Raw genomic sequence first — 25,709 nt, forward strand, 5'->3', positions numbered from 1 at the left:
ACTATTAATATGTACAAGTAAGATTATCATCTAACTACATTATACATGAATACGCACTTCTTAAAAAGTGAGTGTTCTTAAAATGCTAAAGCCCCAAATGAGGCATATTTTGTTTTCTTAATCAAGTATTTTGTTGATTCCAGCTGGATAGCAGTTGGAGAAGGCATAACTCTTGATATGAGTGTGAGAGAGAGAGAGAGAGAGAGAGAGAGAGAGAGAGGGAGAGAGAAAGAGAGAGAGAGCGAGAGCAAGAGCGAGAGAGAGAGAGAGAGAGAGAGAGAGAGAGAGAGAGAGAGAGAGAGAGAGAGAGAGAGAGAGAGAGAAAGAGAGAGAGGGATCTATACCTTGGCTAGGCAATGAGACTCATTCAACTACAAGAAATAATCCATTACACAAATCAACAGCTGAGTACTCTCCTAAACTGCCAACATTTAAACACACCCACTTCCCCAAACACACATTAACATTTTATAAAATGTATACAACACAGAGATTTAGTATTTCAATAACACAGTATATTGTCTTGCTGTGATTTTGCATTTGACCTCAGTTTACTCTATTGATTTTAAGTGCGCCATGCTTATTATATCACCGTGGTAAAGCATAACATACTTTGGGCCAGTTTTCCAAAGAGAGATTGAGCCTTAAGACTAAATTAAACTGTCAATGAGAATCTTTATTTAAATTGTAAGGCTGGCCCAAATAACATTTTACAGGTTTTGAATACTCGTTGCAATTTACAAACAAGTACTTATTCTCTAAATCACCCTTAAAGACAATAATAAGCAAGAACAATGTATTAAGTCAACAATGTACAACTCAATGTAATAGTGAGCTGATATAGCCATGAATTTACGATTTTAGCCTTCTTGTTCAGATACAGCTTTCATGAGTTATGTCTTTAAATTTATGATGCATTTAACTAAACCCCATATAATACATCAAATTTCAATATAATGTATTATGTTTTATTTTTTCAATAACTGTTCTATTAAAAAATATTAAAAATATTTAAATTATTCGGGCCAGCCCTATTAAAATTGACAATCAGTTTTAGTCTTGAATGAGCCTTAATCTATGCCTAGAAAATGTGCCCTTAAAGTTTGGCCTGGAGAGAGTGACAGTCTACTCTAAACAGAGCACAACACATGCTTTTCAGGGAGATTTTCACCTCTTAACAAATTCTCAAGCAGTGTTTGTCCATCTAAAATGACCACTCTGTGAGGCTATGCTGTCTTTACAAAACAAACAGCACAGCTGTTTTTCTTCCATGTAAGGTCAACAATTCGAAAAGTCCTTGATGAGTCTCCGTAACTCTCGAGTTTCCTTTGACTCTTGTTTGTATAGTAAATCAACAGTGGATGGCATCGAGAGGTTTTGAACTCCCTTGATATGTTGAAACGTGGTTTGATTCAGGAGAAGAGAAGGGTGAGACAGGCATCCTCAGACTTTAATGACATTCTCCTTGTCCTAAATGGTCACATTCAAATGTATGTAAGGCCCTTTCATGGCAACGTTTATAAGTGAGGTCGTTCTTCAGCACCCCAGCTATGGCTGATCCACCAGCTCCAGAATTCTCTACTCGCTGATGTTATATTTTTCTGTTAGAATCGCTGCTTATAGCACTACTTGCAAATATCAATAAACTGCTCAAATGGCTGACAGTCAACTGTAATCAAGACGTTCAGAGCCTGTCAACCTTTGAAAATAAGGACACAGTATGTAATGAGAATCTTTGAAACTTTCAAACAGTCGCAAATTTTCATGAGCAAAACACAAAGCAAGTTACCTTTGAAATCCAGGTGGTGTTAATAGGCAATCTGGAGGTTAAACAATCAGGGGGGTGAACATGCTCTCCACTACTACTCCAAACTTAGTAAGCCTCAGTTGGCCTTTTATACTCCACATCACTGTGTTCATCTTTTCTAAGCAATCTGATAACGCTAACGCAACGTAAAATGGCTTAAAATGTCTTCAGGCCCAGGACAGTCTTTGCACTTTGCAAATGCCCACAGAGTATCTAGAGAGAACACTAATATGTGTAACATGAATGATCGCATTAGTCGGAGAATAGTGGAAATAACATTTTTAATCAAATCAGTCTGCTTCTGGCCTTAGTATATAGTTTTGCTCTTTTATGCTCCTTCCATTCACCAGTGATTGGCACAGATGACCCAGGTCTGGAAGTAATTGGCACATGAAATGTGTGCAGCATTCAGCATTTTAAGAGGACAACAGGATTACAGTTAAAGTCTGGACATTAGTGTCCAGTACTAGTTATCTTTCATTTCATTGATTTGTATTGGGCAAATATGAGCAGCAAATGCTGAATTTTAGACATCAGAAGTAAATAAACAGGATTAATCCGATCATTTAACAAATATATTCTGAAATAGCACATGCACACATTTCTTCCTCTAGATTAGTAGAATGTTTGAATAGTTTGAGCATGATGGCCTCCATTCAGATGCTAATCTTAAAAGAGAATTCCATAGATTTTTCTAATTTTCGGTGTAATTTAGTTGTGTAACAAAGAGATCTGATGTGAAAAGTGACATTCTTGGGTAATATACTGGGTCAAGATTGTTCCCAGTGGTGGTGACAGGAACCAGACATCTGATGAGTTTAATGCCCCTGAAAGCCTCTTCACAGAAGGTTATGACATGAAATGGTGAGGAAGATGCTGCTGTGTGATTTTTGGCCTTTTTAATTCTTGATAAAGAGATACATGCAGGGTGCTGTTAGACAAAATAGTGCCCAGAGAAAATTTATTGTTCACTATTTCCATTGATTCACTACTATCTACGACTACTACTACTACTACTACTACTACTACTACTACTACTACTCTCCTATCAACCACTACAATTATTACCACTAAAACTTTTGTAGTAAATAAAATAGCTACATTTGTGTTGAAGACATTGAGACCGCTGGTTACTATCACCACCACTGTATAGAAAACCTATACATTTCTCATTTATTCAAATCAGTGTTATTCCTCGTTAATAGCTTCAATAAAAAAATAACTCATTTTAAAGCTTAGCTATTTTTAAAGGAAAATCAGAATGGTATCGCCTGATACTGAAGGTTTCAATATTGATATTGGTATTGATATCAGAAGACAAGTGCCATCTCTAATTTTTAGATATGCACAACCTGTCCAAAGAGAGAGCAAATTCTATAAAACTCCATAAGATGCATTTTGGCTGCTATCATGCTGAGAATTATCTACAGTATGGCCAGTTCCAAGATATCATGTTACTGTGAGATGTAGCAAACAGGGCCAAGCAATAAGCAGAGACAAACAGACTGTCACACAGTAGGAGGGTAGGGGCATGGATTTTGGCAGAGATCGTCTCTGCAATGAGAAACAACAGGGACAGATATGGTCGCAGACTCTAGCTATCATATCACAATGTTTCTGATAAACCAAGTCAACCTTACTGATCGCTTTATATGCAAATCACAGAAAATAATGCAGTAGGTTTAGAGAGATGAGCGACGTGCTGCGACATGGCTGACTAGAGATGAACAGTTGGGCTTAGAAATGGCGCTACTCCAATCAACGACCGCAGCTGCTGCGCTGGCACTCCGTTTCACAGCATGTTGATCAGACTCATCCTGAGCTACAGTCATTTATCAGACCTCCTATGCAGCACCAGCAATAGGGCTGCAATCAGACCCTGCAGACCGCACTGCACAATACGAATACAACGTGCTGGTATGCTGTCGCTTCTGCTTAAGGCATTTTGAATTTAGAAAATGGAGGTATGAGCATGTGAATCTACCTAGCCACGGTCCCTCTGATTCCACTGAACGCGTAGTTCAGACGAAAGCTGGGGTATGTCCAAGTAGGAGTGGGCAATACGAGAAGATTTTATCATATCATTAAAAATTATGCTATCCAAAAAAAAGTATAAAAATGCTAAGTTTACAGAACTTTATAGTAGAATGCTAACTTTACTTCTAATGTAAGTTAATGTATTTTATTCCATGTAATTTTGGGCAATTTCTATTGGTCTATTCATCATGAAAGTGTCACACAATGTAAAGGACTGCTGCTTTGCTCCATGAAGTAGAAAAATAAAAATCTGAAAAAGAGTCTTTTCTTTTTTTTTTTGGGACTGCAATGATTTGCTGGATATTGCCAGTATTTTAACACCACTAACCAACTGCATGTTTCCTCATAAAGAGGAATCAATTAGGACTGTATAGTGCAGTTCAGTGAGTGAAACACTGAATAAAAATAATTGTATTCATAGTTCTTGATAGTATTTTTTAAATGTGGCACTACTGGTGCGTTCGGTTTGCTGCAATGAATAAAATCTCAGAAAAACTAAATATCACAAAAAAAAAAATTTAGAAATTGTATTTTTAACATATTGCCCACCCCTATGTCCAAGCATGGAAAATAACACTTCAGAAAACCAATTTCAGCTCATCAGGTATACGTTAAATAAATAATACTCCACCACATCAACAACAGAGAACAGACGACAATCCCTAATGATAGGAAAAGTGGATTTGTAGATAGACTGAGGAATAGCACGCTGACTCTTAAAGGCTACAAGTGTATGCTTATTTTCTTTTAAGTCTATCATGAGATCTAGGCCAGTTGCTTAAGTATAAGGAAAAGACTTTCACACACTCGTAACATGAAAGGCACAAACAATGACGACCTTTTAACTAATCATTTGATCTTAGTGATATGAATACTTCTCCACTGACAATATATTTACGAGCGTAAAACAAAAACACGTGAATTTATCAGAAATTGAAATAAAACAAAACAAAAAAAAGAACCACCAGCGCTATCTAAAAATATCAAGAGCGATCTGAGCTCACATATACTCCTCTCTCTGCAGTAAGCCTTGTGCATAGACACGCACAGCAATCACATTCTTGTGTTCTCCATGCAAGCTGTTAAAGTGCCTGCAGAGTCATGTGTGCTGTCAGGTGATGTGCCTCAGTTCCACTTACTCATGGTGGATCATTTAAGCAGGGTCTGAGACCTCACTGTCACTTCAGGAGGATGCACTGTTCTCAACAGTGTGTGTGTGTGTGTGCGTGCATGTGTGTGTGCGTGCGTGCATGTGTCTCTACAAATCTCTGTGTAACTTGTATGGCTGTGAATTCAAAGAGCGCTCAGATTCAGCATCCACACGCTCCTTAAGTCTCCTTGCATCGAGATGGCATGCTTCCTAAAACAGTTGTAGGTCCAAGCTTAAGTATTGCCTGTTTTAGCATCAACAAACCTTTTGTTGACTTTTTTCCCATGACATGTCCATGTCAACTGTGAGGATGAAAGGGTTTGCCCTGGGAGGGCGTACTGATTAGGCACACATTTGTTGCATTCACGTCTCTGCGGTGTGGTGGGACTCTTAGGGTGATGATGGTGGTGGTGTCTTAACCGAGGTTGTGCGCGAGGCTTACTGAGTTCAGAGTCATGGGGGCTGCCACTAGAAGTTTCGGTACCGGACAGAACTGGGATTCCACAGGAATGCAGTGGAGGTCGACAGGGTCAGAGGTCAGTACCTCGGCGGGGTCTACTGGAAGACAAGGACAAACAAGATACAAAGAGGAAAAGAAAAAAAAAGACAGAAGAGGGTTGAGACGTGAACTTGTTTTAGGACAGGTATAACAAGAAATGCAAAAGCAAACAAATGTTGCAGGCAAAGCTAGTTTTGCATAAAAACTGTATTCGAAATGCTCTTGTCAAGGAACAACGGTATCTGTTGTATCCAACAACAGGAAAAACATGAGAAAGTGGCAACATCCTGATGTAATACATCAATTATCTTGAGAGAGAAGACAGAGACTTCAAATTCAAGCTACATTTTGTGACTTCTGAGATATTACATGACCAAAGAAGAAAAAAAAGACAGTAAATTATTGCTGTCTCCTCTGCACTCCACAGGAACGTTCAGGCACATCACAGAATTGTGATTAGGTGGGGAAAAAAACAAAGGGGAAATTTTGGAATTATATTTTCTCTTTTTCACTTTGTTGTAGCCAACTCTTAGGTAATTCTCAAATGCAATATAGGTGTCTTGCACAACAAAAAGTTTAGAATGATAACTATCTGCAGAGTTATTACGAAAAATTTGATCGGTATCCAAATTCAGTTACAAAGTACCACACATGCCTCACCGTATACCTTATTTTTCCCTAATTTGAAAACAAATACCATACAATTCCCATCTGTTCAAGCTTCTAATAAACTTAATACTTTATGATGTGTCAATATTTTGGTTTCTAATCAATGGAATACACAGTGTCTCTGGATGTTAAGGGTTACATGTTGTCTGTGTAGAAAACAGATTATTAGCAAGGGCGCTAATACTTACAATTTGCAAGCATATCTCAGGATACATTATCCCACTCAGTATGCTAACTGGATCTGGTCTGTTGTGGAGGAGAGGGTCTGTTAAAGCAACTGCCTGGAAAAATTAACAAGCTGGCACCCTTCTTCTGGACAAGCTTATCCATTTTACTCTCAATGGATCTCATTCTTTGTTTCATTTGCAAGCTCCTAAGCATTCTTTGCCAGACTGAAAATAAGCTTTCCAAGTGGCGTTCAAAGTCTGTATGCATAGTTCATTGGTTGGTGATGTTTATATAGTGCAATCTTTTTCTATTAAATACATTTTGGAACAAACTAGAATTAGAATGGTTGTATAAAGGGAATGATTTTAAAAAGGCAATGCAATAAAAAAAAATGTATAACAAAAAAGAATGAATGACTGACAAATAATAATATCGGCACTTATTTAAATATTGCAATTTCTGAGAGCTCGATAATTTTTTATATTAAATTATAATTTGATCATAATTATTGTCTCTTCCCTATCACATAACAAGAAAACAACCTTGGAGAGGAACATGGACATTTCCAAACTGTTCGGAAGTTCTCCGGAAGTGCTCGTAACATGATGCTACAAAGCTAAGATGGTGAAGGTGTGCTTCCTCTGAGTCATGTGAAGCCAGCCACCCCAACTTTTCAAACTGCAACTAATACAACATCAATGGACAGCTCAACGTGCTTAGAGAAATACGCTGACTGCCAATTCTATTATGTCAGCTAATAGATGCTGGCCAGCACCACACTGAGTGATCATACCCACCCAGAAAGAGCAAGGCCAATTATGCCCTCTAGGACTCCTGGCCACATAATCTCCCTACTAAAGGGCCAAATTTAAGACAGTTGTGCTTCCGGGGAGACCCTTGCTTAGAACTTCTGAATACGCAACATAACAGCTAGCACTCCATATTACTCAGAAATGGTCGAGAGTTCAGTCCTGCAATGCAGCTGCGCAGAAGCCTCCCAGGCTGGTGCCAGGCCCTACAATGATGCAGGAAAACCCTCAAGTGTTTCCCTCTAAGTGAGAACACAACCGATTGCATCCTTAGGGATAACCCCATTATGGACAGCAAATTTCCCATCTGGGACTCAAACCTGAATCCTCATTGGAGGGTGCGCCTCTACAAAAAAAATAAATAAAATTTGCCTACACTTACGGAACAGAGTGTCTCAAACAAAAATGAATGAAACTAAAAAGTGCCAATGTGTAAACTCTTTGCAAAAATGACAGTTTGCTTTAAAAACTAAGAAGGAAGGGAAAGAATGACTATGACTACTATGATATTTTAACTACATAAAGCATGTAGCTGTGCACAGGAACAACATACAGTGGAGACATCTGAATAGACACAATAGAGGTGAATACACACAAAGACAGGGTGACAGAGGCTCCTCTCTGGTCCACAGAGAGTAAAAATTCAGACGGGATTAACTAGCACAAACAGCTAGCTCAGGTGGGTTGCCTAGGGCCAGAGCTCCCTTGTAAAAGTGATTAAAATCTCAACAGCACTTTGTCTGCATATACACAGGACAAATAAATAAAGAATGTCTTCCCTCTGCCGTTCAGTCCAATGTTATCAGGATCATTATTTAATAAATATGAGTGCAATATAAGCCTGATAAAGTGTTCTGTAAGATATCTTTCAAAAGGTACTGAGCATAGTGTCTGTGGACCAGAGCTGGGTGCCCTACAGCTGAAAAGAGAAGAGGCCAAAATGAAGGGGCAAACCTGATTGGAGGCAGCTGATTCGGCAAAAGGAACATTGGTGACTGGGGTCGTTGCCGACGAAACAGTGGAAGTGGTGGCACCGTGCATCATGGGAACTTTTTTCAGGCGAGTCAGACAAGAAACAAGGGAGAAGGGGAGGTGGAGGGGAGGAGGAATGTTATGAGTACCATGACATAATATGCCAGAGGAACAGGCGGAACAGTCATGGCAACTAGCATTTATGTTCTGCCAAGATGATGTATTCACCCAAGAACAAACACATGCAAATAAAACTTAAAGGTAACACTTTATAACAATGATCACTTAAGTCATCTGTAACAACAAACCTAAGACTGAAATCATTTATCTACATATTTTTGCATTTGTCTATGTTTCAGTTGTATACAAAAGTGCAATTTATTTTAGATGGTTCAGTTAGTTTAGTTATATAACTCCAAGCAAATCAATAACTCTTCCTAAACTGATGTTTATGATGTTCATAAATTTAGCCTAACTTGCAACTGTTTTTTTTTTTTTAAGAATGCTATAGTCTAGTATATTGTGCTCCATAATATGACCAAAAGTATGTGGACACACCCAATTATTAAGGTCAAGTGTTTCCATCATGCCAATTACTAACAGGTGTATAAAATCAACATCAGCACAAGAACTGTGTGTCAGGAACTTCATGAAATGCATTTTCATGGCTGAGCAGCTGCATACAAGTCTAAGATCACCATGTGAAATGCCAAACACGAGCTGGACTGCCACTTGGCTCTGGAGTAGTAGAAACGTATTCTCAGGAGTGAGGAATCATGCTTCACTTTCAGGCATTCTAATGGATGTTATTTGGGTTTAGCAGATGCCAAGAGAACACTACTTACTAGAATGCATCTTGCCAACAGTAAAACGTTTGGTGGAGGAAGGATAATGGTCTGGGGCTCTTTGTCAGGGTTTGGGCTAAGCCCTTAGCTCCAGCATAGGGTGATGATAATGCTACAACATAAAAAGACACTTTAGGGAATTAATATGCTTCCAACTTTCTTGCAATAGTTTGGAGAAGGACCTTCCTGTTCCAGCATGATCGCTGTGCACAAATCAGGGTCCATAAAATCATTTGGTGAGTCTGATGTGGAGTAGCTCCAGTGGCCTGCACAGAGCCCTGACCTTTATAAATTGCAAGCTAGGCCTTCTGGTCCAACATTAATACCTGAGCTCACAAATGCTCTTTTGACCGAATCAGCACAATTCCCACCCACACACTCTAAAATGTTGTAAAAAGGCTGTTATATATGTAAAAAAGGGCCAACTCCAAATGCTCATGATTTTAGAATGGGAATGCCCAACAAGCTCATTCAGGTGTGGTGCTGAGGTGTCCATATACCTTTGGCCATATTGTGTATCTTTTATAGTAAATGGATAAAGAAATCTACTGAATTGTATTCTAGACAGCCAAAGACTTTACAGATAATTTACAGATAATTATTTGATGTAACTAAGAGTTCAAAAAGATTAGGAAATCACTAGCAAATGACTATGAAAAGTTACTGATCATGTATAAGTGATGAGAAAAAGAAAAGGCTACTTGACTGCTACATCGACTAATGTCTGCAGTGTGCAGCACAGTAGAGCATGAGTCAAGATCTTACAGTACTAAAGCCATAGCATTTTGATGTGTGTCACAACCATTAATATAAATACCCTGCCCACAGACAAGATTTGCCTTCTGACAACAAATCAGCAGGTCATTTCGGATTGCTCCGTACAGCCTGGCAACTCTGTATGAGCATCAGAATTCTACCATGACATCCACATCATGTAAGATCAATGACTCTGCTTAGATTACTTTTGTTCACTTCTAGCTTGGGCTCCTCTTTCTGGTTCTTAAATTAGTACCTCTGTTCAAGTGGAACTTTGTCCTTAATGAAGCTGCTCCTAACAAGGATAAACCACCACCACTGGAATATTGAGGAAATTATTTTACTGAGGCTACGACTGTGAAGCTACCTGCTAGTTCACTTATCACGGAAGTAACTTCCAACCATTGGCTCAGCCCACTGCTAAAAGCTGTTATCAGCCAACCACAAGCCACAAGCGATGCCCCAACAAGGCATTAATTGCAGCAAGAAGTTGATATTCTACAAGCAGATGAGCCTTGGTGGTCTGGAACCAGGCTCAGAAATCTTTGTCCTCAGCCTTGGCATTTTAGGCAGACAATCAAGTGGACATCAAAGACAACAGACATTCAAATTTGACACATTAAGCTACAAATGGATTATAATCCTTCAGTGTCCTCCAAGTTACTTTACCTCAGCAGGATGATGCTCCCCAACAGAGATCTATAACCATGATGGACTTTTAAGGCAGGCTACAGCCAAGGCTACATGCCTCTACCACATGCTAAGAGAATGCTTTGCAAAGCAAACTATAGTTTTGTTCTAACCTGGAAGCTGAATGTTACCTCTTGGCCGACAGAAATGGCACTATCACTCTCTTCTTAGCTCTATGTGTGACTGGCGTCTAACTATCCGGTACTGTTGGCTTCAGCAAGAGCTAACATTTTTTTCTGGTAAGTTGCCCATACTGGCTGCTGGATTCAAAACTTCATGTTTAATTCAGTTCACTGCAATTTTGGACTGTAACAAAATATAAAGAACATTTTCTCATTGCTAGCTGAATTGAAATCTTAGCTCCAATCTGCATCTTGACAATCTGCCTTCAGTTCAGACATTGGGCTACATTCCCTGAGACTGTGGCAAATATTTAGACCCAATCTCATTTCACTCCTACCACTTAGCCCTTAGCCCTCCGTAAAAAGAAGAAATGTGATTGGAACTTAGTCTCTCTGGCTCAAGGCTCTATGACCATCAGACCCCAGATCAGCTGTAGGGGCATTCTGAGGGGTTTAACCTGGGAAGTAATTGCTCAATCCCATCCCTTAGCAGGCACCGAAATGGTGTACGCTAGCACCTCCACTGCAGGAGTCCTTGCTAAAGTGCTTGTCATGGCAGCTGAGGAAGGGCCTCCCATTTCAGATGGCATGTGAGAGGCTCATTGATGCAGGCCATGTACGCCTGTCACTGGAAAATGTTTTCTGATTTAGGTCCAGATAATTAATGCTACCTGATGTTCAGCCTGTTGTGGTATGTCTTCTATAAAGCTCCCCACTCCCCATCCACAGGTGAAGGTTTAGACGGCTGCTGTTTCTCATATCACAAGCATGTGAGTCCACAGCCTTTGAGTAAAACCTACACTAAGGCCACATGGCATGTAAAAAGTCTTATGCACTCCTTTAAAAATTCATTGTGGTATTATTTGTCCATCATGAAGGCCTTGCTGTTCAGACTCCTTCATTCGCTGACGAGCAGGCTACCCAGCATTCTCTGTTATGTTCAGTTCCATCTCTGAGGCATTATGTGGACTTAATCGGTGAAAGTGTCAGATAGACCATTTATTTATTTGCTTCATGACCGGCAGAGTGGTCAGTCACCCAAAAATTCCTAGAGAACGTCTTCCATGTGAGCAAGGTATTTGTATTGCTGGCTGATCTCATTATATTTACCCTTAGAAGAGATATATGAATGTAACATTAGGCATCTGCCAAAAGACTCTTACTAGTGTAGCACGGTATGCTGGCCCTGGTGTGCAAGCCTGCTGTACAGAAGGCAGCAGTACCCACTATGCCACACCAACCACTATGTGACTTTACTGGTGTTAAGATCTTCACACAACTATAAGGCCATGAGGAGTATCTACTGTGCTTCACACTGCATTTGGTAGTATATTAGTCCTATATTCAACTTCATTACTTTTGTTACTCTTCACAACTAACATTTTTTACAAAAAGGCATGTTTATACATGGCTCTTAAATAACTTATTATAAAGTGTTACCAGCTTGAAACAACTAATATATCGTAAAGCAGGACTAAATAAGAAAAAGTTATTTAAGCTAAAACTGCTTATAATTATACTAAAAATATGACAAGTCATCAAAGTCATACAATCTAATCAGACAGGCACATCTGATAATTGTATTTTGATGGAGCTGGACCATGTGCTGGAGGAAGCGAAAAGAAAATAGAACTCATAGAACAGCACGCAATGTAGGGCAGACATACAGTGCAGTTCAGCAAAGACCTAGCTTTGTAAATAAGATGGCAATTAATTTGCTTAATTTCAAAACATACATAGTAAAACTGAGTAAATTCAATGCTGTGACTTTCGGAATAGTTTGTTCAACCTACTTTTCTTCATATAAGTGTAGAGTTATATCGAATAACAGACAGCAAACTTATATAGCATGATGCACGAACAGCAACAGCATCAAAGATGCTAAATGCTCCAAAATGCAAAAAATACAGACACACAGTTCCCCTCACATACAGACACACATACAGGCACTCTCACTGATTAAAATCTAATTCTTATTTTGGAGGGGGCAATTGACTTTTCATTACACAGCTAATTGTATATTAGGGTTATTTAGACTTTATAGTGAACTCCACTCCCAGAGCCACTGGCAGGGAATACAGTGTATCTGTGGGCACCAAAAACTGAGGAGCGGGTTTGATTTAATTGGTGGGGACCTTGATGTATTGTTAAGGTGTGCGTGGGGTGTGTGTGAGTGGGGTGTGTGTGTGTGTGTAGGAGGGGGGTGGGGGGGCCTGAGCTCTACCCTCACCAGTGTGTCCGTGCCCTGTTAGGTAGCGGCTGTGGGGGGGCCTGCAGCTGCTCCAGTCCCGCCTCTCCCAGCGGCCCTCTGCCAATGAGCCGGGGGGTTTGAAAAGCCCTACAACAGATTTGAGGGGAGTGAGGGAGGAAAAGAAGCACAAAGAAACAAACAGGAACGAGTCTTAATGGATTAGGAATGAGGCCTAACTTTAGCCTAGCTAGCACCCAGACTGTGCCATCACTTTCATACTCAAGCACACATACATGACCAAACTCAAAAGCTGTGCAGGAAGCAAAAATAATGAGAAATGAGGAGAAGCAGAGCAAGCAGATAGCTGGGTGACAAATAATGTGACAGACAGGACAGGATTAAAGCTCTGCTGTCTAGATGAAATGGCCAGTTAATCATTATTTTATTCAAAACTCTGTACCATTCACTCATACCCCTCCCCCATATAGATTAAAAATACATGCCAATAAATAAAATGCCAAAAAAATGCTTTTAAAATGTTAATAAAGCAATAAGCCAAAAGAGGCTGTGTTAGAGTGATTAAGGGGTATTGTTAGACACAATGCAAAATTTTATAAAACGTCCACAAAATATGATAAAATATACCAACTGCAATCAACAATTGACCATTTGTAAAATTCTGCCTCACTTAGTTACTGCTGCCACGTCCATCAAACCTTCAGTACAGCTATCTGCTAAGGTCCTCAACACTTGTGCTAACAGACCAAAAGCTAAGTAGCACAAAATAAATTTTCAAAGCACACACAGGAACCAATCTGAAAACATTTTACTATTAAAAATAATCTGGCTTTGCAGGGTGTTCACTGGAGGCATACATGTTTTTTGGGAATTGATAAAGTGAAGGTATCTAAGGCTAATTTAAAGTGGTTGCTGGAAACCACGTCCACATTTATGAAGCCAGGGCGGTTTGAGCCCCTTCAGATAAGCGAATGTTAAATGCTAAAACAGCGGTGGTTTCCATATATCTATTATAGTACACACACACACACACACAAATACAGTTAGGCCCAGAAATGTTTGGACAGTGACACAATCTTCATCATTTGTGCTCTGCATGCCACCAAATTGGATTTGAAATGAAACAACTGAGATGCAATTGAAGTGTAGACTTTCAGGTTTAATTCAATGGGTTGAACAAAAATATCCTATGAAACGTTTAGGAATTGCAACCATTTTTCTACAAAGCCTACCCATTTCAGGGGCTCAAAAATAATTGGACATATTAGCTTTACCATAAATAAAATGCTCATTTTTAATACTTTGTTGAGAATCCTTTGCAGGCAATGACTGCCTGAAGTCTGGAACCCATGTACATCACCAAACACTGGGTTTGCTCCGTTGTGATGCTTTGCCAGGCCTTTACTGCAGCCATCTTCAGTTGTTGCTTGTTTGTGGGTCTTTCTGCCTTAAGTTTTGTCTCAAGTGAAATGCATGTTCGATCGAGTTGAGATCTGGTGACTGCCTCGGCCATTGCAGAATATTCCACTTGTTGGCCTTAAAAAACTCCTGGGTTGCTTTCGCAGTATGTTTTGGGTCATTGTCCATCTGTACTGTGAAGCAACGTCCAATCAAGTTTACTGCATTTGCCTGAATCTGAGCAGAAAGTATGCCCCTGTACACTTCAGAATTCATCCGGCTGCTTCTGTCTTCTGTCACATCATCAATAAACACTACTGACCCAGTGCCATTGGAAGCCATGCATGCCCATGCCATCACACTGCCTCCACCATGTTTTACAGAGGATGTGGTGTGCTTTGTATCATGAGCCATTCCAAGCCTTCTCCATAGTTTCTTCTTCCTGTCATTCTGGTACAGGTTGATTTTAGTTTCATCTGTCCAAAGAATGCTGTTCTAGAACTGGGCTGGCTTCTTCTGCAATCATCTACCACTGTTGTGTTCCTTAGACATCCAGGCCTTTTTGAGTTCCCAAGCTCACCAGTGTGCTCTTTTTTCCCTCAGAATGTACCCAACTGTTGATTTGGCCATTCTTAACATTTCTGCCATCATTCTGATCTATTTCTTCTTTTTTTTCAGACTAATGATCTGTTTCACTTCCACTGAGAGCTCCTTTGACCGCATGATGTGGGTTGACAGCAACAGGTTCCAAATGCAAATGCCACACATGTAATCAACTCCAGACCTTTTACCTGCTTAACTGATGATGGATTAACAAGGGAATAGCTCATGCAGCCCATGAAATAGCTTGTGAGCTAATTGTCCGATTACCTTTGGTCCCTTGAAAAAGAAGAAGCTACATACTAAAGATTAAATAGAGCTGTAATTCCTTAACCCTCCAATTAGGATGTCAATACCCTCTAATTAAAGCTGAGAATCTGCACTTTAAGCCCATGTTGATTATACAACTGTATCTTGAATATGTTTTAGTACACAACTAAAATGCCAAAACTTGTGTCACTGTCCAAATATATCTGGGCCTAACTGTATATGTATACATACTGAACAATGCATAGAGAAACCTATGTTAATATTACTTTGTAACATTAGCTGCTCTGGCACAGCAAAACACGATAATACACCTTGTTCCCTGTCTAAAGAAGTTGGCTTCTTATTCAGCAGCTAATTGTTCATATTCTTGTTTCCTAATTAAATGGAGCAGAAGTTATGGAGCACCTGAATGTATGCGCCACACCATTTAAGGTGGAATGGGCGATTCAATTAGGTAGCCAATTTCAGCTTTGTCAAATTTCTCAAGTTATTTCTCATGTGTGTCCCTGCATCGGAATGGTCATTCATGCTTCAGCACCAGCTGGCCGAACCATTGCTGAGTTACGAGACTTCTCTGGCAGCATAAGAGGAAAAAGAAAGTTAGTCGAAGGCCAACCCCAAGAAACCAGCCATTTCTTTACATATGCTGCCTCATAAAAGTGGACTACTTTGGATACAATGGATGAGACAACGGGAGATGACTGAGGGACTCCTGCATTTTCATTTGAAATGTGACTGAAAAATTCATGACTCAGACACTTATCAAAACATGCTAATGTTAGCATTGTTTTCACTGTTTGTACACTACACGTGTTATGTGTTATCTGTGCTTATTTGTGGCTTACTGTTAGAAGGTTATGATGACACTCGTACCTGAGGAAGAATTTGGGATACTACCCACCACTTCACTAAAGCTAGTCACTGAAGCAACGATATGTGTTGAGGAGCACTCGTCGTTGTATACAAGAGGTTCACAGCAAACGTTAATGAACCAATAGAAACTATGATGTTTGCGAGCACATTGTTTTTCTTCACACAAATTCGAGCACTGTGCAGTCAGTAATCTGACTTAATACACTTAGCTAACTGATCTTGATATTTACAGACCAGATCAAGCTTAGCTTATCTGAGAGCCAGCATAGGGCTGCTTGTTAATAATTTTGCCACTGAACTCTGAACATGGTCTTCCACCTAACACAACGTAAATCCAACAAATCCTTTTCAACTTTAGGAATGAAATAAAAAACAGGATCACCCTCCAGATGACCAGGTGAGTGTTTCTGAATTCAGTTTTCCTCAAAGACCCTTTTGTAATTTGCCTAATAAATCTGACAAATCTACGGTCTCTGTTATGACCATTCCAGGTCTGTTCTCAGTTTTGCTTGATTGGGGAAGTAGTGCTTAGGGATAGCTGTGACTAGTTGAGAAGTTTCTCGAACATCAAGTTTGTAAACAGTCAATTCTTTCGCCAAGAAAAAGTGTAGCTAGGCAACATAACATTCCTGCTGTAATTGTTTACTCAATGATGATCATAAAGCTTTTATCTTGGTGCATTAGTACCAATCTCAACTGATATGTGCAGTCACATGTCTGCTTATATCATATATTTCACAATATGTCTGAAAGTGGCTTGTTTGGAATTTAGAATAAGAAATATCCATTTTATAAGAAATGTTTTTCATTAAATGTTTTCTGCCTTATTTCATTTGGACAGCTAAACAAATGCACTTGCCCCTTGGTTTGTACACCATTATCATTCCAAGTTCCTTCTTCTTAAATCAGGGATATGAGAGCTTTTTTGTCTCTGCTGCCTGGCACAGAGCTTCAGCACTCCTCTAACACAACTTATGGAGTGGAGGGACTCATGAAGAACCTACCAATACCTCCAGATTCAGCCATGCAGAGGACGGAGCCTGGCACGCCATGCACACAGAGCCCAGGGCAAGGAGGAGGAAGAGGAGGGGTGGAGAAGCAAAAGAGGAAGAAGGGAATGTACGGGACAGAGGAAGCGACATGAGGACAAGACAAAACAACAAGGTTAGTGTGCCACCAAGGGCCATACTGACAACAGGAGGCTGCACAGACAACACAGACATAGAGCACAGACATGGTGCAAAGCGTGGGTCACTCCAGCTGAGGGCCAGAAAAAAACATGAGGAGAGGGCTGGAAATACGGATCACTTGTAGTACTGCTTTTTTCTGCTGGACTAAGAATAAAAGGACAGTTTTTGGTCTGATTATAGAAAAAAAGCACTATTAAAATATTATCCTACTTATATAGACAAACATCTTGTAGACTAATATTATCTTATATACTAATTAAGACTTGTAGAGAAATAGTTCTGTTTGAAATACCTTAATTTACCACTGGGTCAGAGAGAGTATTCACCTTTGACAGCTTGAGTTTATAGTCAAAAGAGGCACTGTAGTATCTGATTGTAAGTATGTAATGCAATGGAGCACCAAGATGGCAAGGCTCAGTGCGCATGTTACAGGGGACCAAGAATTTTACAGGGGATACCAAGAGACATAGAGACTGCATGAGCTAAAAGGGAGAAAGAGGACAAGCAAAGGGAGAGCTGGGCCTATTTTTCCCCAATGTAAGTTGCCCTTGCAGCTGAGCTATGCAGTGTAAAAAATGTTAAGCAGTGAACTGAATGTGGATGGAGTCTGCCCCAGGCTGAGTAGATGACAGCGCTCTTGCAGCGGCTCACCTGTGGGGATGAAGGCTGGCTGCTGCAGCTGCATGCTGGCCAGGGCCTGCTGGTAATGGAACATGCTGGGGTTGAAGACGGCTGCTGCCCCGTTATTCTTCTCCAGGGTGGGCCTCTTTGGTAGCTGCTGCATGGTCCCCGGGGGCAGGGCCTTAAGGCAGAGAAGGGGGGGTGGGTGGGACGAGGGAAAAAGAATGAGCATGAGGTAGAGAGTGAGAGAGATATCAACAGGTTATGACAAGAACATGAGTTCAGCAATAATTAAAAGTGAAATACTGTCATCTGAATAATTTAATGCTTACTCGGCTGTTACTGGCATCTGTGCCCTGTGTACTACGCTCAAAGACAATGTTATATTTAGCTCATAATAGAAGTACGTGGCTATGTCATTTAATTTGCACAATAGTAATCTGCATGCTAAAGACATTACACTCAAGCAGCATGGTACTATAGCATGACAAACAAACTTTCAAACAAGCTGCAATATATGAGCTGTTTAGGGCTGCACCATATGGGCAAATAAATCACTGTGCAATTACACTGCAAACAATGTATAGGTCTAGGTCTGTGCTGGCAACAGAACCCTCTTGTTTGCATAAATGTGTGGAAAATAACTGCGGTAAACTATTAAATGGATTCTGGGTTTATTTAAACATGTGCTTTACCCTTTATTTGACAATTAAGTTCACATTATCACTGTGTTTGCTCCTACATCCACTTAGGAACCATGTCAAAACTACTGGAAGAAAAAGGGCCCTATTCCCCCAATAGCCATTATTGTCATCTCTGTAAGAATATCTACTGATAGCTTCTGGAACATCATTGATGATGTGACTTCTTGTAATTTTGAGATGGGCTCTAACACTGAAGCAGATATCAGACATACAGTGATAGCATGTGAGCCATTAACTTTGTCAATTAATACTATAAACTTGTGTTTGTAGACTACTGTTCTCTTTAACAAATCTAATTAACATACTAAGTACTAATGAACAAGGAAAGAACAAAATTGCTAATGTCCCACAAACCATCCAATTCCATGGTGTCTGTAGCCGCCTAGCTTAGCACAGTGGTCTTCAACTCTGGTGAACCTTACTGCAGAGTTTAGTTCCAGCGTATAACCAATAAGCTGTGTAATAAGCTGTTACTTAACTCTAAAACATCTGATCTAGCCAATCAGGGACTTGAGAAGAGGTTGATTACCTTGAGCAAGTTTGGCAAATTGTGGTTGAAACTAGATTCTATAGGACGTTACCTCTCCAGGACCAGGGTTGGAGACCACTGATTTATCTGGTTATGACTGTACAAGACAAATAGCCTAAATATAAATAAATAAAAGGATAATCACTACATATAGCAACAAAATAAAAAAAATTAATAAACTCATTGTAAATAGTCATGAAGCAAGGCAGAGCCTTCAGACAGTCAGGCTGATACAGCTGTGGAAAGTGCTCTTAATAAAGGTGAATACACGAAAAAACAGCCAACTAAAGGCACGTCTAAGATACAGTAGTCATTTTCAATACTGATTAATGCAGATGGAAACCAGCTACATGTGAATGTGGGCAGGAGCAGGACAAAACGTTTAGGGTGCAGGGGGAAGCCAGATGAGATTCTGAGGGAGCAGGATAAAATATTGCGAGAGCAGGACTAAAAAAAAAAAAAAAAAAAAAAAAAAACGGATCTCGTGCCGATGCCTAGTATGAGGATGTCCTAAAATATTCACAGCCCCATGTATTGGCTTCTTTCCACATCATGCTCAAGCTCAACCGCTGTGTTTCTAGAATAACTTCATGTGTGTTTGGTACAATAAATAAGGTATTAATGTAGGACATCACATTACCCAATGCGTTACGTTTACGTATGGAAATACTGGTGTCTTGCAATGGTTTGCACGAGATGAATAAAAAAAATATACCACAACTGAGTTAGCCGTTACCAAGCATAGGTCTACAGAAGTCTATTACATTCACGAGTGTTTCTGGATGTCATAATGCCCTAACGCTAAACAGCTTTCTACTCCATGATGAGTTTTATTGAGATGTAAAAGAAAAAAAACAAAACTAAATCATTTTGCAATTAGGAAACTGTGCACACGCCGAGTCTGCAATATAAATAATTAATTGTGCAGCTCTAGCGCTGTATATAAGGCTGAGCCAAGCTGGTTATATCATTCTGAAGGATAATTATGCCATTGAAAGTCATGCTTAAATGAGCATGGAGCATACACGAGCAAGTGTTTAGCAGTGGAAAAAGTCAACAGGAAATGAGGTAAAAATAAAGATTAAAAAAAAGGGAGAGAGGTCAAAAGTACCAGGTCAGGGGCTGGCTGCAGGTTGCGCTTCAGAGGACGTGCTGTAGGCTGCGGCTGGGTTAGCAGGCAGTGAGCGCATGACGACAGCAAACCAATCAATGAAGATAGACAAACAAAACACACACATACACACACAAGGCACACAACACTGTAACCAATGTGGGGATGGTGTCAGCTGTGATGAAATATTTGTGAATAATGTAGAAACAGGATGAAAAAAAGAGAGAAGGGGTGTTAAGGGCAACACAGGGCACAAACATCAGTCGATCAACGAATGGCTGACACAATGGGCAGTATGAGAAAAGATAGCACAGCCTAAATGAAAGCAAAATGGAATAAACACAAAACCATACTACGGCAAGCTGATGAGCAAGCTCAAAGGTTGTAGCATGACACAACATTTTAAACCTGTTAAAAAAAATAAATAAAAGAAGACTAGCATGAGAAAGACGCAAAATATTGGCTGTTGTGATACTGAAATGCTGCAAGCGCTGCAGAGGACACAGAAGAAGCACTCATGTCATGCGAGAGAGAGCACACTGCAGCGAAACAGCTGCATGCAGATGGGGGGAGGCAGTTAGCTATTGTTGCACCATTTCCTTTTCTATGCTTTATCTTTCTTTCACTCTCTTCTTCCCTCCTTTATGCCTGCACCTGCACTGCAGAGTTGGTGTGTATAACTGATCACTGAGCCAGAAGTTTCTACACATCACTGAGAAGATAAAGGGCCAGCCATTCCTCCTTCATCCTTACTTCTCTCTCTCTCTCTCTCTCTCTCGCTCTCTCTCTCTCTCTCTCGCTCTCACACAGCATACAGCCTTGCAGGGTCTCTGAATTATTAAACATTCCCCTCATACTCACATACACAGGGTCTGTTAAAGCAGAGTTATAAATACATATGTGTATCTTCATGTGATGCGTCTAAATATCTAACTGTAGCAGCTATGAGAAATTTGACGTGTTCTCAAGGGATAAATTGGTCTTTGATTAGAAACTATTGACAAGCACTTTCATTTCTGTATTAGTATGTGGAAAGCACCTCTTGAACCATCAAGAAGATACAGCTTTCCAGCAAGATTGCTCATATAAATCGCTCTCGTCTGTTGGATATCACTCTGTAATTACTGAATTAGCTAATGCACATACTGATGTGGTTTGTGCTCCTTGAAGCAATCACATATGATTACCTAATGAATTAAGAAAGGGGTTGTGACTTCACATTCACAATGTGTAACACACATATTGATGCTAACGACAACTCAATTTGTTTGACATTTGGTAGGAAAGAACTGGTTTTAAATAATACTAGAACTGATGTTTGAAATACCACATTTTCTACTGATGTATAATTTTTCTCCCATTTTGATCCTTATGCCAAACGCTGCAGGTCTGAGAGGTGAAGTACAGTAGGTGATGCTGTCTCCGTCTCACCATGGCTGCTGCAGCGGCGGTCTGGCTGGCCTGATGCTGGGCTGCCTTGATCCTGGCCTGCAGGTGCGCTGGCGGGTGGAAGTATTTGCACTTGTCGCGACTGCAGCGGCCTTTGATATAGTCCATGCAGACGATGACCGAATTCTCACTGCCATCCACCATGGCTGCCTCCATCGGGTGGGCATAACGGCAGTCGTTCTCGCCCCGTGTGCAGTTTCCGCGCTGAAACTCTCGACACACCTAGGAAGTGGATCAGGCAGGTAAGAGAAAGCACAGACACATATTTCATGGTATTGCAAAGACAATTTGACACATTGACAACCCCTTAAACTCTAAGAAGCCATCCAGACATCTACTCCTCTCCCATCTACATACGTCATGCTAGCTACATAACAATAACTGTATAATTCACAGTAGTTGCTGTGTAATACCCCTTACATAGGAATTCCATTTTTTCCACGTAATTCAATTGTTATATTTGTAAACAACACAGAATTGCTCACAGTGGTGGTGATAGGAACCAGAAATGTGAAGCGTTTAAAGCCACTAAAAATTATATTGCACAAAGTTATTATAAGAAATGATTACAAGTGCCTCATGTCTGCAACACCGTTTTATTGCAGCTTTGCGACAAGGTTTTGGCCTAAAATGCTATTTTTAAAATATATTCACATTAGTAAAATTTATCATACTTTTAAAATTATTAACACTGCATACAAAAAATCTGGAAACAGATGTAGGATCACAGGTCGTTTTAAAATGGCTATATTTGAACCGCAAATATTGCAACCTCTGGGTCAGATCAATTGTAAAGAAATTGGACATTTTAAAGAGTCAGTCATTTTCTCTGCAATGCACTGTATCTCATTAAAAATGCTCTGAATTACTTTGTTTCTCAACATTTAAATTACATAGGGTTCATACTTCAAACATGTTTTAGATCAGAGATTCAGTTCAGGTATGGCTCTTCAGGAAACAATTTAATGTATCATGAAAGCTCACATATCATGATGATTTGATTAGTTTCATTCTTTCTAGAACTATGAGCATTTCTTGATAGCCTGCTGCTATGACTATGGTATGGTTTTAAGAAATATGTCATCTTTTGCCAAACAGGTTGACAATACAAGTTCATTTTTACTTGGATTAACTCAATTAGAAAATAAAATATACAGAAGCATTGTTATGGCTTGTAAAATAAACGCTGTTATAGCACTAAAATCTTCCACAACACAAACAGGAAAACAGAGTAACAAGGCCAACTGATCAAAGTCTGATGAAGGTGGAGTTGGGACTCCATGGCTGAATGCATCATGAAAAAGATAATTCTTTGGTTTGATTGGTATTATGAAAAAAAAATTGTGGATACAGAGGTAGGTGGATATAGTGTTTGCTGGTACTGAAGCATGTTTGTAAATTGTAAATACAATATATACAAATATATATAAAACCATGTTTCAATAATTCTGGCCACAAGATTCATTGGCTTGTTGGTCTGAATGGTGAGTACACATTGTCTGTCTACCTCTGTGTAAGATTCAGAACCATTTTAAATATACAATTTTAAAAATATACACATGTGACTGTAGTAGCAATTTGCATAGTAGTGGAATATAAACAATAAAAACAATACACCAAGCTATTATTTTAGGATTTACATTTGAAAATAGGCTCAGAAATTTTTGGCAGACATTACTGAGTATTATTACAATCAATTCGATTATAACCCACAAAATCAATGCAACTGAATTGCTGCTATACACCACTACTATTTCATTATTTCAACCAATGACTTGCCAATCTCTTACTATTATGTAATGCTGACACATGGATCTGATCTTACACAACACACTGATGAGACAGAGATCTACGCCCAGAGCACTACCTCAAGCTTGTCTGTGCGAACGTGCTTCTGCGTGGAGTTTCCGTTGCCCATGGTGATGCCAGTGGGGCTCCCCGGGACCAGCACGGGGGCACTGGGCAGCAGCTCGGGCATGAGGCCGATGCCAGGGCTCACGTGACCCATGTAGGGACTGAACGCCACACTCTGGCTGGCAGCCAATGAGGGAGATACTGGGAACGAGGTCTGACGTGGACAAGCAGAAAGAAGAAGCAAAGAAGAGAGGGAAAGGAGAGTGGATGCTACTTTTAAGACATTAGTTATACTGTAAGGTAGTAGATATTACATGTGAAAAGGCGGACTCACTATGGGCTGTAGCTGAGCTCCGGGCAGCATGAACTGCATCTGCTGGGCCAGCATGGCGGCGGCGGTCTTCTGCTGTATTAGGTTGTTCCGGCCGTTGATCTCCAGCTGGGTCTTCAGGTGTGGTGGGGGGTGAAGGTACTTGCAGTTATCGCGAGTGCAGCGGCCCTAGGAGGAGAGCGGAGAAAAGAGAGAGGGAGAAAGAAGAAAAGAGAGGGTTCAGAGAGGACCGAGTTGAATGATGAATGGCGCTGGCTCTCAGCTTTCAGATTCAAAAGGAGCTGCGGCTGGGTGACAGAGAGATAAGGCTCACATGATTGAGAGGACGAAATTAAAATGAGCTTCCCTGGATGTATGGGATCCACTGCCACCAACATAATACTAGGAAGGACTGCAAAAAAATACAACTAAATAACACCCAGAAGTATTAGAAATTCAACACGCATTGATATGAAAAGAGCTGGGCTAATATCAAGTATCACCACCTCTAGACCCCCAATACAGATATTTTAAATGTATTACATTAAAGTATAAATATGGATAAAATGCTAATACTGAACAAACAGTGTTGATTAATTTTTACCTGACTGTTTTCAACTTCTCTTTACCCCTTAGAATTAAACAGGCTCTTTTGTTGCCTTTAAGACTGACATTTGTAAATGTACTCTTTTCTGATTAACTCTCCTCTGCCTGATTCAAAAAGCAGTCCATGCTGAAACATCTTATAACTTTTTAACTTCTATTTACTAGGGCTGCAAATAACAATGATTTTCACAAGTGATTAATGGCTTTTATTCATTTAGGAAAAGGAAAAGTGCAGCCAGTGGTCTGTTAATAACTAAACTTTACAAGAAAACAAAGTTTCTTTCAACAAATTAAAAATACAAGAATTATTCATCCTTTTGCACAAAATTAAAACGCCTATCTTCTAAGTCATTCTTTTATCAAGATCAACAATGCCACAAGATCTTCTGCACTGCCCTCAAACACACTATTTTACTGGGCAAGAAAGGTGTAGAAACAATAATGGAACAACACATGAGTAAGTCTTACAAAGCAGTCCAAGTACTATTAAGGAGGCAATCTGATTCTACAAGAACTTTGCACTGCTATTCAAAATACTTCTCTGCTAAGGATAAAGCAAAAAACATTAATTATTTTTTATGGTCTGCAACATCATGTAACACAGGAATGTCTAACCTAGAGAGCATTTTACAAAAGCTTATTTTTCAGGTAACTAAGACATAATTTTCATGTGGGTGGGAGGTGAAAGAAAACACAGAAAAAGAAAGTATGTTTTCCAAAAATATCCATGGCCATACGGATGAGCACAAGTCTGCGTGCATTAGTGCACAAGCAATGAATAAGGTTTTTAAGTTTTGACTACAGTTTTAATGTGGTTTATACACCATGATGAGCTTTGTCATTTTCTGTCACAAATGTGTTTATCAGTCACACTGCCATCAAAGGTGGGCTCAGTTTTATAAATCTATAAATTTATTTAAAAAGTGTCTTTTTACATAATTATTTTACATGAGCTCTATATATTTGACTTTTAGTTATGCATAAACTTGTACTGCAGCGTCCACCAACTGTGTTTTCCCTCTGTTAAGTCAAGTAAGTGACGAGCACAAACTTCATCAGGCAACTATTTAATAACAATCGATTTCTTATTTTCGACGTTATTGATAACATGGATTTGTTTTTGCAGCGCCAATTATTACCAATTCCCTGCATCTCAGTTTTAAATTGTAACCAGGAACGGTTGCATTTCTAGTGCCTACTAGAACGCACTGCATATGCCTTCATATGATATCTACAATACCGTGACTGCTTTACAGTGTTGAGTCCTTGTTTGGCTATTTGCCAAGCTCTGTTTTGTGAAACACTGATAAATTATGGAACCACATGTTACTATTTCACACTCAACCTCCCCCATATGGGGTTTTCCCATTAAGTGATTGCCATAATGACTGACTTCCCATGCACCCAGCTTTTAAAATGTTACAGAACACAAACCTTCGAGCCTCATGAGCCCTACAGTAC

At 39.7% G+C, this 25,709-nt stretch overlaps 1 protein-coding gene across 13 annotated transcripts in view; it reads right to left on the bottom strand.

Annotated features, from left to right (window-relative positions):
• Positions 1 to 447: 447 nt before the first annotated feature.
• The window catches only part of mbnl3 (muscleblind-like splicing regulator 3), a 56,239-nt gene continuing 30,977 nt past the window's right edge, over positions 448 to 25,709 (bottom strand). For 6 of the 13 annotated variants that reach the window (XM_037540622.1, XM_037540621.1, XM_037540623.1 and 3 more), the window contains exons 3-8: positions 23,667 to 23,831; positions 23,346 to 23,546; positions 21,461 to 21,700; positions 17,716 to 17,866; positions 12,755 to 12,862; positions 448 to 5,552 (exon numbers count right to left, since the gene is read on the bottom strand). In XM_037540622.1, coding sequence (XP_037396519.1) covers positions 5,410 to 5,552; positions 12,755 to 12,862; positions 17,716 to 17,866; positions 21,461 to 21,700; positions 23,346 to 23,546; positions 23,667 to 23,831 — 1,008 coding nt within the window. In that variant the 3' untranslated portion in view covers positions 448 to 5,409. Of the gene's footprint in view, positions 5,553 to 8,093; positions 8,189 to 12,754; positions 12,863 to 17,715; positions 17,867 to 21,460; positions 21,701 to 23,345; positions 23,547 to 23,666; positions 23,832 to 25,709 lie in introns of all 13 variants that reach the window. The other 7 variants (XM_017725670.2, XM_017725672.2, XM_037540628.1 and 4 more) reach the window with 7 other exon arrangements.

This window comes from Pygocentrus nattereri, chromosome 8 (assembly GCF_015220715.1).
Source record: "Pygocentrus nattereri isolate fPygNat1 chromosome 8, fPygNat1.pri, whole genome shotgun sequence".
In the NCBI taxonomy this organism is placed as follows: Eukaryota; Metazoa; Chordata; class Actinopteri; order Characiformes; family Serrasalmidae; genus Pygocentrus; species Pygocentrus nattereri.